At 39.7% G+C, this 16,714-nt stretch overlaps 1 protein-coding gene and 1 long non-coding RNA gene across 2 annotated transcripts in view; one reads left to right on the top strand and one right to left on the bottom strand.

Moving 5' to 3' along the window:
• The window catches only part of LOC113831527, a 70,184-nt gene that overhangs the window by 39,267 nt on the left and 14,203 nt on the right, over positions 1-16,714 (top strand). The window lies entirely within an intron of this gene.
• Positions 4,317-16,714, bottom strand: part of Hormad2 (HORMA domain containing 2) — a 100,923-nt gene continuing 88,525 nt past the window's right edge. The window contains exon 10 of the mRNA XM_035453216.1: positions 4,317-5,052. Within this exon, the coding sequence (XP_035309107.1) occupies positions 4,951-5,052 (102 nt within the window). The 3' untranslated portion in view covers positions 4,317-4,950. The remainder of the gene's footprint in view (positions 5,053-16,714) is intronic.

Here is a 16,714-nt window from a genome sequence, read left to right as displayed (position 1 = left end):
AGAGACCCTGTCTCAAAAAATAAGGCCCCAAGTGCAGGCAAAACACTTATAGACATAAAATAAATAAATCTTTAAAAAAATAAATAAAAGAGCCGGGTGTTGGTGGTGCACACCTTTAATCCCAGCACTTGGGAGGCAGAGGCAGGCAGATGTCTCTGAGTTCGAGGCCTGCCTGGTCTACAGATCGAGTGCCAGGACAACCTCCAAAGCAATACAGATAAACCCTGTCTTGAAAAAACAAAACAAAAATTTACAAAAAAAAAAAAAAGGAAAGGTGGAAAAGAGACTGGGGAGCGGGCATGCTCGCTTACATACATACAGGCACAAGCATACATGCGCATACACACACACAGGCACACAGGCACACATACACACAGGCGCGCACACACACACAGAGGATGAGCAGCTATGGAGCCCTGGCTGTATGCTTACTGGGCAGTTTGGTTAGTTTTCTGTCTTCATCCTCATAAGAGATATGAACCGGGTTTCACTATATTACCCATATCTCATTAGACCAAGAAAACCGAGGGCCTGAGACATAAAATAACTTGTCTAGAAAACAGCAGTTTGAATTCAGCATTATAGACATGTCATTTTTCTTTCCTCTTTCCCCTTCCTTCCTTCCTTCCTTCCTTCCTTCCTTCCTTTTCTTCCTTCCCTCCCTCCTTCCTTCCTTCCTTGCTTTTTCTCCCCCTCTCCCCCCTCTTTGTATGTGTTTGAGGAGTCTTGCTGTATTGTTCAGACTGGCCTCAAACTCACAGTCCTCTGTCTTAGACTCCTAAGTGCTAGGATTATAGGTTTGTATCATCAGGCATGGATAGCTCAAGCTTTTTCTTGACTACCTTGCTAAAAAGAAGATGAGAAACTGTTTATCTTAGCCAGTTGGTATTTATCCTAATGGAACCAAGCTCCTATAGCCTTTAGAAGTGTTGAAGAACCAGGTAACAACATCTTAAAGCCATTTTTACACTAGATTTCCACCATGAAGTATCTGAGACCCCCCAAAAATACTTCTGTGTTTCAGCACTGTCAGATGTTTCTGGCTATTTCATTCAGCTTGCCTCTCTACTTGGGGAGAGGGGATTGTACAGCCGAACATCAGGGATCAGCTAAGATCAGTCTAGAACACTGAGTGAGACTTCACTGAAGGTTCAAGGATATTATACTGGAATTATAACAGAAAAATCCTGACCCTGAATAGGTCAGCTTATTTTTCCAAATGCCAGACAAGATTTCCCAGCATTACCTTTAGAGCAGGTTTTCCATGCAATTCCCAGTTGGGTATTAGGGCAGTTTCCCTGATTTTGCACACACTAGCCCAGGATACCTGTAAGTCATCATCTCTTACAAGAAGGAATCTCAGCAGGTATTGGGCGTACACCTTTAATCCCAGCACTAAGGAGGCAGAGGCAGACATGTCTCTGAGTTTTATGCCATCTTGGTCTACATAGCGAGTTTCAAGGCAGCCAGGGCTATATAGAGAGACCCTGTCTAAAAAGCAGAAACAAAACAAAACAGAACAACTATCCACATCTTAGAGCCTCCTACAAGGTAAAATACCATCTGCTGAGATGCTGTCCACCCAGGTGGGTACTGTGTGAGCAGTTTTGCTCTTTAGCTCTTCCTCAAGTCTCACTATCTCGATAGAAACTTAACCTTACCATGGCATTAAACAAAAATAAAAGTTTTCAATAAATAAAACAAAACAATGATGCCCTCAATGATACCCTTGCTTTCTATGGGTATTGAAAATTGCATATCGTCTCAGCAAGAACCTCAATACAGAAATCACAGTCAAAATACTACCACAGAAACAAACTAGTACTTTCCAAAGAGGATACATAAACTTAGGTATTCACTCATGTGTGCAGAGTCTAGACTATTACTTAGGGCTTCCTTCCCAATGACATTCATTATAACTGAGCATTGTTTCTACTCTAAGAATCTGTTGGCCAGGTGTTGGTGGTGCACACCTTTAAACCCAGCACTTGGGAGGCAGAGGAAGGCGGATCTTTGTGAGTTCGAGGCCAGTCTGGTCTCCAGAGCGAGTGCCAGGATAGGCTCCAAAGCTACACAGAGAAACACTGTCTCCATTCCCTCCCCCCCCCAAAAAAGAATCTGTGGAAGTCACTGAAGAGGTCATACTGTTGGTTTTGAAACCATAAATCAACAACTCTGAGTTACACTCAGAATAAGCTCTAATATTACTAGAATTTTAAAAACCACAGAAGTTTGAACTTATCTCAGTGCAACTTTGACATTGATAGCATTTCCAGCCTCTTCCTGGCAGATCTGAGCTGGAGAGTGAAAGAACCTAGACACCAGAGGGACCTGCAGGAGGGGAAATGAAGGTGTGGTTTTGGTGCCTGGCTTCAAAGGCTGGAGGCAACCCTGAGCCCAGCCCATTTCTTTTAGCTAGACTAATTTCTGTAAAGAGAGAAAAACCACTCAGCCAAAGTCAAACTTCCCCACATAATTTTTAATTTAACAATGCCCCAGTTTCCAAGATATCATCTTCTAATCTTTGTAACTGTGCTGAGGAAGCAGGAATAGTCAGGGTGAGTGAAGGGCCAGTCTAGCACAATGCAGGTGTCCTGCCTTGGAGCTCGGTTTTCTTGATATCGTCTCTCCCTCTCCCACCTCTCTCTTACCCCTGTCCTCCTCCTTCTCCTCCTCCTCCTCCTCCTCCTCCTCCTCCTCTCTCTCCTTTTCCCTTTCTCCTCATTTTTGATTCAGTTGTGCTTATTCATTTTTTGACAGCTAGGTACAGAAATAAAAGAAAGACTAAAGGATTTTTTTTCCTTTAAATAAATCTTCAGTGAACGGAATTCAATGTCCTCTGTCCTTGATAACTGGCATGTATGAGCTAGCTGTGCAGTGTAAAACCAGCTATTTCATGTTTCTCAGATCTTCTTGATAACAGATCCCTCCCCTGCATGCCCACCAAGGACAAGTGCCCAACTTCTCTCTCACCTCATGCACTCCATGCATCAGAAACACACTTGACCCAATGGCAGTGATAAGCTGGGTAGTTGAGGATGGGGGTATTAAAGATAAAGTCCTATCACTACAGATGGTTTTTAAAATTTAAAGATCACTATCAATTTTAGGCTAAGTTTTTGATAAATGTAAAGACAGACTGGGAGCTAAATTCTTTTACACACAATGGTTCCTTCTGAAATCCAGATTGACGAATTACTTTGTAAAGCTCATTTGCTCTGTAAATCAGACTCCTAGAGATGTGGTGAAGTTCCTGTGTGTTCACAGCTTGCAGTGACTTCAACTTTGAGACAGCCCACTACAAAATCCTGACGACCTGTGGAGCGCAAAAGCTCTCCCTTACTCTTAGCCAAACTGACCTCTCAACACTTTTACCGATTAGGTCTTAGATCTGCCCTCTGGAGAGACACAAAACAAACCTAATCCCTCTACTAGACAGCAAATCTCCTTATGTGACTCTCTTAAAAGAAATTATGGTGACTCAGGCTACACTTTTATCAAGGATATAATAAACCCAATTACCTTTCCCATCCTTCTCCTTTTAGTGGCAGACCAGGCTTATATGAATCTACTTAATATGCTAGACAGGGAAAAACCAACCCCATCTTCCACCGCAATCCTTGGTGCTTTACCCCAGTTTAAGGCTTCTGTAGATTCTCAGCCCTAAGTCCTCAGAAGCAAATGAGAGTCCAGCAAAGGTCAAAGCCAAGACAGGCAGGCTGCCTTGACTTTCCTCTGTCGTATCACATAGAGACTTCTGAAGACTAAGGCACATCTGGCCCAGAGACTCTCTTTTGTCAAAGGCCATGGGATCTCAGTCCTGATGGTTTGGTTAGGTTAGTTAAACCATACTGTGTGATTAGTATTCCAGGTGCCAAGAGCCTCACTACATTGGAGGAACACTGATTTAAGTGAAAAGACTACCAAGTGTGAAATATGAGTAAAAAATACCTTGTAGGCCTGGTGAATGGCTCAGTGGATAAGGACACTTGCTGCCAAGCCTGATGACCTAAATTCAACACTCAGAACCCACATGATGGAAGGGGAGAACCAACTCTAATAAGTTATCCTCTGGTTACCACCCATACACCATGGCATATGAAACACACACACACACACACACACACACACACATTTAATATTTATCTATCCCATCCATTTAAGTTCAATTATTAAATCCCATGTTACATAAAACAAACATAAAACAATTCTTTAAGTCATTTATTATTCATATTACATTAATCATTAAGCCTATCAAACAAAATTCTTACATAATAGGGAAAGGACAAATAGAATCACCTGAAAGTTACAGACTGATAAACTCAAGTATTTGTTTGAAAATATTCAACATAGGCCTTACAAGGGAACCAACCAGACTCCCAAATTGTGGCACGTCAGCTGTCTGGGATTGGCTACCAAAACAGGGCCTGGGGCCAGAACTGAGGAATTTTACAGGGAGGGCATCTTGGTCCACATGCTGCTGATCAACCTTGTAATTGAAGTCAACATATAAATCACACCTGGCTAAGCACCTCCATGCACATCCTATGCTATTCTGTTTGAGTTTTAATAAAACTATAGAAAGATTCCAACACACGGGTTACAACAAGTCAGTATTTCACAGTAGTCTAGATACCTGGATAGTTTAATTATGTAAAGAAAAACCCTTTTCTTTAAGAAGAGCAGCTCATTTCTTTTCAAAATAACTGCTGTGGTTCTTTTGCAAATACAAAGTGTATCTCATCTGTAACTTGGCTGTGAGGTAATGCCATCCCACAGCAGCCCTGGTGATCTTCTTTCCTTCTGGCAAAGTGAACCCATGTCCTGCTCATGGGTAAAAAAGGCTGAGCAAAAACTTTTAAGAAAGTTTTGGTGATAAGAACTTACTTTCCTGTTACAACATCTCCTACATGTTTTTGCAAAACAAGACGTAGTAAAGGCACCGAAGTTTCATTTTCTGTTAGGGATGAAGACTTTCAACGGCTCACTGACCTTCTTCTTCCTGCAGCTTTCAAAACTTGGCTCAATGTGCACAAAATTCATTCTTTGAATCTGTGAGAACCACCAGAAAGAGGTATAATTCAGCAGAGATGTGACATCTACACAGGCATGTAGAAGACAGGAAGACCATGCATGGGTAACGGATCCAAACCTGCTCTCCCATGGGCTTGTCTGGCCTGGCACATAACCCTGCTGCCAGTATCAGAATCTGGCCTTCCAAGTTTCAGGAGCTGAAGTCCCCTGGAGGCAGCCAGTTTCTTGGCTCTCTGGAGTGAAATCAGCACACCCAACTCTTGAGGGAAGGCTTGTTGATCAAGGTGTGGGGCCAACAAGGAGCAAGTAAGGGTCAAGAGAGATCTGGGGCACTGATTACTTAGAGGCAGACATAATGTAAGTCCCTATTTCAGCCAGCAGAGACACACAGCCGTCTTTTCTGCAACTGTTTAGACCAACAGCTTAAAAAGGACAGTGACTCCTTGTGCCAAAGAAAAGTGCACTGTTACAATAAATTTTTACTCCACCCACCCGAGCCCTGCTACCATGTAGGCACTTCCTGCCAGGCCGCCCCGGTTCGGCCCTCTGCCACATTAAGGTCCCAAGTAACACACAGAGACTTATATTAGGTACAAATACTGCTTGGAAGACTGTAGAACTGTTGTAAGTTATTATGAAATGTTACTTCTCATATTTAGATTACTAAGAGGCTACCATGATTAGTTACAAATAGAACCCAAGGAATACATAATTCACATGGGTCTAAAAAACTCAGAAGATACACTTTCTGCAGTGTGGTAATTAACTAGTTTTCATTGTTGATTTAGTAACATTCTCTACTTAAAAAGCCTAAGAACAGGATTTGTCTTATGCACAGCTAGGGCAGCCACCTGATCTGTCAGTATTTGGATGGCATTGTGAAAGATCCTTTCTTTGTAAATGACTATTATTTTTTCCTGTATATTCATTGCCTTAAAAATGTTTTTATTTGAATATTGTCCTAGCCTTTTCTCTTTGGCCGTCTTTTCTGCCCTCTATCTGCCACCCGCCTCCCCCTGATTTTGTCTTCTCCTAGGAATCACTTATATTTCATAAGCAAAGAGGCCTCACAGTTATGTGTTCAATGTAGATTTCTTCTGAATCCCACATTTGCATGTGTACCCAACAGTTCACTATAAGTCTCTACAAGGTCATTCCAAAGAAAATTCAATTATACTAAATCCATCACCTACTTCTCTAAGCCTTCTTCCAATCTTTGTTCTCACCTAAAGTATTCAAGTTAAAAGTCTGAGACTGGGGGGAAAACTCATGTGGCTTCAACCCTAGGCAAACAACTACAGGTGACTAAGGGATATTAAGTGAGAGAAATAGTCTTCCCCAGGGAAGAGTATACCAGTTGGTTATCTAATACCAAATGGTCAGCCCTGAAAACACACATACTAGTAACATTATATGGACTGAGCATGTTGTATTTATATATTTAGGAATATCACATGCATGAATGCGTGCGTGCGTGCGTGTGTGCGTGCGTGCGTGCGTGCGTGCGTGCGTGCGTGCGTGCGTGTGTGTGTGTGTGTGTGTGTGTGTGTGTGTGTGTTCTCCACCTTGTTTATTTATTTGTTTTTGAGGCAGGCCTGAAGCTTGTTGATTAGGCTAGGCTGGCTGGCCAGCAAGGCCTAAGATCTGCCCATATCTGCCTCCTGAGCCCTGGGATTACAAACATGCATACACCAAATACGGCTTTTTTTGTTTGTTTGTTTTTAACTTAACAAGTGGGTTCTTGGGATTAGATTAAGGTCTCTGTGTTTGTATGACAAGGCTTATACTGAATGAGATATCTCCTAGCCCTTGAAACTGATTTTTTAGGCAGGCACTAGAATAATATATTTAGTAATATAAAGCAAATAATCAGTCAGTTTTTCAGTGTTGAGCTTTGTGAAGAGTCATTAAGTACATGATTACAATATAACACAACACTATAGTGTCCCAAAGAGACATCCATTCTTTCAGCAATTACTGTGTGTGACACAAATCTAAATGAACAAAATCCTTGTCCTGTGGATTGTGCAATCTGGTTACATTACTTTTTGGTTTAATAATTTCCAATGGCATCATTGGTCTTGGCTGTTGGCTTGTGAGTAATGCTTCTTTACAACTACTGTTTCTTCAGGCAGGCCAGGTGAGGGCTTACTGAGCCCCTTGTGTATCTCCTAGTTAGTCATGACTTCTCAGATCACATCTGGATACAACTCTGTGCTTTGCCCTTCTAGTCCTTCATATGTGACACTTCTGCTTAAAGTACTCTTTTTCTTGTATCTTCACTTGTAGATGCTGACTTCGATGAAAAATTATTTCACCAAAGAAATTTTGCCCATCCTTGTGATATTATTCTAGACATATATTTTGTTTCTACAGTTTCTAGCTCCTAATTCCTACCTCAAGACATATCATAGAAATTCAAATCTTCTGCCTTTCTCTGAACTACTTTTTCTGATAGTAGATGATAGCTAAATAATAGCAAATAATATCCTAATTTCAGAGAGTGACCCGTTTTACAAGTGGAAGCTGCATAGAAAGATTAAGAAGACTGGAGAAGGAGATAGACAGTAATAGCCTCCTTCATCTAGTCTGCTAGCATTCACTACCAAAAGGATAAATGAACCTTTTGAGATTCTTAGCCCAGAGAGAACATGGAAGCTCTGTGCCTCTTCTCCTATAGTCTACCCTATGCACTTTCTAACACTTTTTATAAACATAGTGTGTTCCCCTGAATTCTATGAGTCATTCAAATAAATTATTTGAATTTCAGCGGGTTGTGGGAATCCTAAATTGTGGCAATGGACCTGAGGCACAGGAGAAGGAGATAATCTATAGCTTGCACTTGGCATTTAAAGTGTGCTGAGGGCACAAATGGGAGGCTGGGGACCATTTTAGATAGTGTCAGAATGGAACTGAGTTAGAGGATACCAAATTGGTGTTTTCTGATGCAGAAATGATAAAGAGAAGTACTTTTTGGTAAAGAAAATACCTTTCAAGGTCATAACAGTCTTCTGTGTTGGAGCTGGGAGATGGCTTAGTGGGTAAAGCGCCTGCTGCTCAAGCATGAGGTCCTGAGTTCAGGTTCCCCACCACTCATGTAAAAGCTGGGTATAGTAGTAACATCTCTAACCCAAGTTCTCGGTGAGGGTCAAAGACAGCTGGATCACTGGAGCTCATTGGTCTGCCAGTCTGGCTGAATTGGTGAGCTCCAGGTCCTAGAGACCCTGCCTTAAAAAATGAAGTGGAAAGTAACTGAGAAGATACCAGACATCGACTTTTAGTATGCATGTGCACACACAGAGAGGCACACATACATATACATGTATACTGGCACACATATAAACACATACACACATATAATGAACACACATACACAGAGGGGAAAGAAGTCTTTTGTATTGATTGAGGTACAAGAGCAAAAGAAAAATAGTACTCTTTATTTATACAAACACGATCCCAATCATGTTAGGTTCCTCAATCATACAACCTATAGAATTCTAGAAGATTAGTAATGTGCAGTTTTCATCACATTTATATCAGAAACATCTAGGAAGTGCACTGCACGCACGTAGAAGAGGCTTAAGAATGAATGACGGGGCCGGGTGTTGGTGGCGCATGCCTTTAATCCCAGCACTTGGGAGGCAGAGACAGGTGGATCTCTGTGAGTTCGAGACCACCCTGGTCGACAAGCTAGTTCCAGGACAGCCTCCAAAGCCACAGAGAAACCCTGTCTCGAAAAACCAAAAAAAAAAAAAAAAAAAAAAAAAAAAAATGAATGACGGGCTGGATAGATGGCTCAGAGGTTAAGAGCACTGACTGCTCTCCCATAGGTCCTGAGTTCAGTTCCCAGCAACCACATGGTGGCTCACAACCATCCATTATAAGACCTGGTGCCCTCTTCTAGTGTGCAGATATACACGGAAGCAGAATGTTGTATACATAATAAATAAAATATTAAAAAAATGAATGAATGAATCTTCAAACACACTATGTTTACAATGTAAAAAGGTAGTAGAGGCATCAAGTGGATGCGATATGATGGGTCTGCATATAGTTGTGGTGGCCAGGTGATAACTTGAGTGGCAGTGAAGACGTACAGAAGTCAAACATGAGAGAAACATTTATGAGTTAGAGTCAGAAGACGGGAAAGAAGTCTTTTGTGTTGATTGGCCAACTGCATAGGATGGTAAAAGAGATTAGGAACAGTGGTAATAACTTCTGGTTTCTAGTTTGTCTAATACATAAATGAAGGTGCTATTCTCTTAGCTAAAGAAAAATGGGGATTTTGAACCTGGTGAGTATAGATAGAGTACCTGCAAATTTTCCACAGGGACATATTGAACAGATGTAAGCAGACATTTGAGTATCAGGAGAAAATTCTGGGTTAGAGATGTATATCTGAGAGTCAGCTGCCTGAATAATTAAGGCCCTGGGTGTGGAAGTGTTTGCTTATTAGGAGAGCAGAGCGTGAGAAGGGAAAGGGGCCAGGACACAGCCTTAAGGAATTCCAACATTTAGAGATTATCTGGTAAGAGGAGCCAACAAGCAAGACTGAGGGAGAAAAAAAAAAGACAGATAAAATGCTAGCAGATGGTTATGCCAAGAAATCCAGGGGAAAGCAGTGTTAGAAAAAGGAAATGGAGGAAATAAAAAGGTGATGGTCAGCAGTACCAATTGTTGCTGATGGTAAAGGATGAGCATGACTGACATATGTTCATTTGATTTAGTCACCTGGAGACTACAGAGTACACTGAATAGGTAGGAGTAAAAGTAAACTAAAAAGTAAATAAATATCAAAAGAACACATAACTTTATGAAAGTCAAGAGCCTGGGGAATATAAAGATTTGTGTCTTGAAGAATGGGCACCAGTTTGCCAGACTGAATGAACGTGGTAGAGACAAAGGAGAGGTCACTTGCAAGAGTTCAGCAGATTTTTTTAAAGTTTCTGAGTTGTAAAAAGACAAGAAAAGAAAAAAAAGAGAAGAAAAGTATATGGCACAGCGAGAAATGTCCCTCTATTAGAGCAGATCACAGGGCTAGGTTTTATATATCCTTTAACTATTACTCAATATGATGTTAGTATAAATTAACTTATCAAGTAATCTCCAGATGTCAGCCAGCTGGAAGCCAGGTCTCTCAGGCTTTGGAAAGAAAATGATATATTTCCATATAGCAAGAGTGAGCAGTTCAGGCCACAGTAATTATCTTGCATCAGGAGGTGGACCTGCATGGGGATGGGCTGCCCCAGGCATCCAGGAAATACACTGAGTACTTTACATGCCTTGGATGAGAATGCAATGAATTTTGTTTACTCCAAATTTATTTTCAGGTCAGATTTGGCAAAATGCTATGTGACCTCTCTGGTATGAATTCATAACCAAGCCTTAACTATGACTTCTCTGTCATGTCCCAAGTCAAGAAATTCTACGGTCCAGAGTCTATGCCCCTAAAAGGAAGTCGCAGCACTGATATTAGTTTGATTCTTCTCCCATTTATCTTTTTTGGCACCATGAAAGGATTAGCAACAATTTAAAATAAATGATATTAGCATAAATGTAGGTCATATTAACATTATAATGAATGAGCAGTAACAAGGCAAATGCTTACAGAGAACACTTACCTCCAACTTCAGGGGAGCTATGGAAATGCCGATTTGTTACTGGGTCCTATGAAAGGTTTGTTCATTTGTTTAATTTCTTTATATTCTATTATAAGAAGGGTTCTGAACCATGACTAGTTTTATTTAGGAGATGAATGTGTATTCTTCATAGGGTTATAACTAGGTAACTCCATTTATCCCAAGAAGCTATTATATCAATTATCTTTTCATGTTCTCTGAGGTAAAGTCTTACAATGAAGTCAGGTGTGATCGGGTATGCCTTTAATTCAAGCACTCCTGTGCCTGAGACAGGCAGATGTCTATGAATTCAAAGCCAGGGTTACATAATGAGACTGTCTAAATAAGTAAAGTTTTATAATGACTGAAGTTGATAAATTCTTTTTGAGCATCCTTTCTGTTGGAGACACTGCACTAAGTATATAGATCCAAAGATGATCAAAATGCACTCTATGTCCTTAAAGAGATCCTGGGAGGGAAAACAGACAGAATGGATGAGATGACAGCCATGTTTAAGGCTCAGTAAGAGTTCCAAAAGGATCTTAACCATTTTTCTTCTGGAAATATATCAAGGCTTCAAAGACATTAAGCTTGAACTAAGAATTACAAGCAAATAGACACTCACCAGGCAAATGGAAAGGGGTTGCAGAGAAGACATTCTAGACAGAAGGGGCACAAGCACACCAAGGGGTGAGCACAGTGGACAGAGAACATCATTCTCCCAAGACCATCATTCTCCCAAGTGTGGACTCTGCCCTGAAATGATATGCAGCCAAAGGGCTCCCAAAGCTCATCTGTTTTAGAAGTGATTTGAGCAAAAGCAATGGTAGTAGCAAGGGGGAATACTGACAGGGTAGAAGGCTAAAGTGAAAATGAAAGCCTAAACTCAAACCCTACTTTGACCTTCCTGTTCACTGGAAACAGCACAAGGATAGAAAAGCAAAGAATGAAAAAAGGACAAAGTGGCCAGTGTCTGGTAATGCTATTGACTAATATGAGAGATGGAGAAAGCTAAGGGTATTGGGGCTGGGAACAGAGTGACTAGGATGGGTGGAAAAAAAAACTGAATGCATTTTTAAGATTCTGAGTAGATGAAATACCCAAAATAAAGTTGCCCATGAACGTGAAGTGGTAAAGGACACTGCACCTCTACTAGTATATGCAGGAGCATATACTGAAAGAAGTACTCTGGACAAAGGAAGGGACATTGCTTTCTAACATTTGGAAAGAAAGAGATAAAGTGTATTTACAGATTTTCTTCCTTTTCTTCCTCTTCTTCCTTCTCTTCCTCTCAACATGTAGCCTTGACTAGAACTTTCCATTGGGCTGGCCTCTAACTCACAGAGATATGCCTGTCTCTGCCTACCATGCAGACACTTCTTGATAGATCATGGAGTTATAGTATGACAAATCCGCTATTATGCTGAAAATATACTAAGGTAAAATGCATTTAAAACACCCAAGTTAATGAACGTCTCAGCTTAGCAGCACAGTACACTATATCAGTTGACTGTATGGTCATCTGAGAGCTGAGCTTATGGCCCTGTCCAGCATCATAAGATAATCCAGAAAAAGGATGCAATAAAATAATTGTAAAAATAATGTCCAGGTTACTTAGGACTCAGATAGTTTTAAGATATATCATTTTCAACATACTTCCATCTCTCTGGGACTCAGCCTCTTGGTGATACTCCCCTTACTTTTTCCCTGCCACCTCTTTCAGCCTTTCTTTCTAACTCACCTCCATTCCTTTTGACTCCCCATCAATCTACAGAATGGCTCCCTACAAGGGACCCACAGTCCCATCCTTGGTTTCATCCTCCTTCCCCTCCTCCATTCCTGTCTCTGCACACTCTTAGAACTGCTGTTGCCTGATGCCTGGGCCCCTTCTTCCTACCCACCACCATTCCCTTGGGACTTGGTCTCTTGATGTGGAGCCAGGGTTTCTCTACTTCTTCCCTGCTGCCCCTTTCAGTCTTTCTTTCTAGCTCATCCCCACTCCTTTGTGTCTCCCTGTGAACCTGCAGAACTACTTTGTCTAACAGATACTCACAGCTGCCATATTTGACTCATATTTGACTCATATAACTCATAGCTGTTTTACTCGACTGGGATCCAGATTGGGGCAACAACAACAACTAAAGAAAGGAACCTGCCCATCAAAGGCCACCCACCTATTGAAGGCAAAGCCATATATATACACAAAGAAACACCACAAACATCATAGCTCCAGATGCCTAGATCTCAGCATAAAACACAAACATGAACAACCAAGACAATATGCCACCCCCATAAAACAGCAACCCTGTTATAAAAGGCCCCTGATAAAAGCAATTTAACTGAAGCACAAGACAAGGATTTCAAAATAGCAATTATAAATATGTTCAATATGATGAATAAATGTCTTAATGAAGACCATGAAAATGAAATGATGAAAACAACTCAATACATGAAAATAGAATTCAACAAGTAATAGAATCACTGAAGGACAAATTGAAATAAAACTCAAAATGAAACCTTAGGAAGCCAAGCAACACCTCACTGGGAAGCTTCACTAACATTAAAAGTCATGGAAGAAAGAATTTCAGGTCTGAAAAACAAAGTAGAAGAAGTGGGTATCTTGTAAAAGAAAATGTTAAATCTAAAAAAATTCTGGGCACAAAACATCTGGGAAATATGATGCACTATGAAAACACTAAACCTGTAGATTAATGGAGGAAGAAGAAAATCAGGTCAAAAGCACAAAAGTTAAAACATAGAAGAAAATTTCCCTAATCTAAAGAAAAAGATACTCAACGAAGTACAAAAGGTATAAAGAACACCAAATAGAACCATAAATGAAACTCCCAATGACACATAATAATCAAACATTAAATGTACAGAAGAAAGAAAAGACTTTAAAAGCTACAAGGGAAAAAGACTAAGTCACATATAAAGGCAGGCCCATCAGAATAACACTTGACTTTTCACTAAGACTCTGAACACCAAAGGGCCCCAGACTGATATATTATGTTTTATGAGTCCTCAAAGACCACAGATGACAGCCCAGACTATTATACCCAGCTAAACTTCCCATCACAATTGATGAAGAAAAAAATAAATTTCATGATTATAAAACAAATTTAAGCAATTTCTGTCCACCAATCAAACTCTACAGAAGGAACTAGAAGAAAAACTTCACTCCAAAGAAAAGGTTAACTACGCCTAAGATGACACAAACAATAAGCAATCATAGACCAGTTAATCAAAAGAAGAGGAGGGAACAAACACACCACCACAACAAAATAACAGAAATTAATTAACGCTGTTCAATATTAATTCTCAATAATAACAATCTCAATTCCCTAATAAAAAGACATAGAAAACAGGACCCAACTCTTTGCTCTATCCAAGAAATATACCTCACCATCAGCCAGATATCACCTTTGGGTAAGAAGATGGGAAAAGATAAAGTAAATAGAACCAAGAAGCAAGTAAGCATTGGTACTTTAATATCTGAAAAATAGACTTCAAACCAAAACTAATCAGAAGAGATAGGGAAATAGGCTACAAACACATTAAAGGCAAAATCCACCAAGAGTGTATTATAATTCTAGGAATTTACACACCAAACAAAAGGACACCAAATTTCATAAAAGAAACACTACTACAGCTAAATATATATACTGACCTATATACAGTGATAGTGGGTGATTTTAATACCTAACAGGTAGACAGGTCATCCAGACAAAAACTAAACATAGAAATAGCTGATGGGGGAAATGTCCTTCTGTATATATGTTTCTCTTATTGGTTGATGAATAAAACACTGATTGGCCAGTAGCCAGGCAGGAAGTATAAGTGGGTCTACCAGACTAGGAGACTTCTGGGGAGACATAGGGAGAAGCCGCCAGAGAGATGCCATGTAGCCACCAAAGGGTAATATGCTGGAGCATTCTCCAGTAAGCCAAGACCACATGGAAATACTTAGATTAATAGGAATGGGTTAATAATTAAGAAAGAGCTAGCCAATAAGAAACCGGAGCCATTGGCCAAACAGTTTATAATTAATATAAGCCTGCCTCTGTGTGTTTATTTAGGGCTAAATGGCTGTGGGGCCAGGTGGGACAGAAACTCCATCTACAAATGGCAGAGTTAAGTAATGTTTAAATCAAATGTGCATTACAGACATCTACATAACATTCCACTAAAACACTAAAGAATATACTTTCTTCTTAGAAGCCCATGGAACATTCCCCAAGACTGACCACATATTAGGACACAAAACAAGTCTTAACAAATACAAAAAACTGAATAAAAACTTTGCATCTTATTTTAGTACCATAGGTATCAACAACAGAAAGAACAGAGTATACAAACTCAGGGAAGCTAAGACTACTGAATAAACATTGGATCAAGACAGAAATCAAGAAGGGAATTTAAAACTTTTAAGAACTGAACAAAAATGAAAATATACACAAACCTATGGGACACAATGGAGATAGTTTGAAGAGGCAAATTCATAGCATTAAGTGCTTACCAAATAAATAAATAAGTAAAAAATAGAAAAAAACTGGAGAGATCTCATACTAATACATTAAAGACACACCTGAAAGCTCTAGAAAAACAAGAAGACATCCAAAAAGAATAGATGGGAAGAAATAAACTCAGGGAAGAAATCAATGAAATATAAATTTAAAAAGTACAAATAATTAGTGGAGTTGATTCTTGGAGAAAATAAAAAAGACTGGCAATACTCTAGCCAAATTAACCAAAAGACACAGAAAGAGAGTCCAAATCAGTATAATTAGAGATGTAAAGCCAGGGCGATGGTGACGCACACCTTTAATCCCAGCACTTTGGAGGCAGAGGCAGGTGGATCTCTGTGAGTTTGAGGCCAGCATGGTCTACAAAGCTATATAGAGTAACCCTCTCTTCAAAAACCAAAACCCAAAACCAAACCAAACCAAACCAAAACTAAAAGATGTAAAAGCAGACAGTATAAGAGACACCAAGGAGATTCTGAGAAACATAAGGATATATTTTAAAAATCTATATTCCACCAAATTGTAAAACCTAAAAGAAATGGATTTCTTGATATATAAGAAAGTTAAATCAAAATAAAATAAACAATTAAACATACCTATCACCCTTAGTGAAATAGAGATAATCAATATAAAAAATCCCAGGGCCAGATGAATTCTATGCAGAATACTACCAAACTTCAAAGAAGAACTAAGCCGGCCACTGGTGGCGCATGCCTTTAATCCCAGCACTTGGGAGGCAGAGGCAGGTGGATCTCTGTGAGTTCGAGATTAGCCTGGTCTACAAGAGCTAGTTCCAGGGCAGCCTCCAAAGCCACAGAGAAACCCTGTCTTGAAGAAAAAAAAAACAAAAAACAAACAAACAAACAAAAACAAAAACCACCACCACCAACAACAACAACAAAAAAAAAAACAAAGAAGAACTAATGCCAATCCTCCTCAAATTATTCTGCAAAACAGAAACTGAAGGACCATTTAAAAACTTTTTATGAAGCCACTATTACCCTCATACTAAAACCATGGAAAGACCAAGCCAAAAATAAAATTATGAACCAATATCCCTTATGAACACAAATGCAAAAATTCTAAATAATAGTTGCAAACTGAATTCAAGAACACATAAAAAAGATCATCCACTATGATCAAATAGGCTTCATCCTAGAGATTCTGGAATGGTTCCAGATAGCATAGATTGATAAATGTAATCCACTACATAAAAAGACCAAAAGACAAAAACCACAGGGTCATCTTATTAGATGCAGAAAAGGCCTTTGACAAAATCTAACACCCCCTCATGACAAAAGTGCTAAAGAGACTAGGGATACAGGGACACACCTCAACAAAATAAAGGCAAGCCCACAGCCAGCATTACCCTCAATAGAGAGAAACTCAAAGCACTTTTGACTAAAATCAGGAACAAGACAAAGATGTCCATTTCCTTCATAACTGTTCAATATAATACTTGAAGTTTTAGCTAGAGCAATAAAACAACTGAAGGAGATCAAGGGAATACAAACAGGAAAGGAAGAAGTAAAGGCA

The sequence above is a fragment of the Cricetulus griseus genome (genome assembly GCF_003668045.3).
Source record: "Cricetulus griseus strain 17A/GY chromosome 1 unlocalized genomic scaffold, alternate assembly CriGri-PICRH-1.0 chr1_1, whole genome shotgun sequence".
Classification (NCBI taxonomy): Eukaryota; Metazoa; Chordata; class Mammalia; order Rodentia; family Cricetidae; genus Cricetulus; species Cricetulus griseus.
The sequence above is the reverse complement of the archived record's forward strand: the minus strand, read 5'-3'. Positions and strand labels throughout refer to the sequence as shown.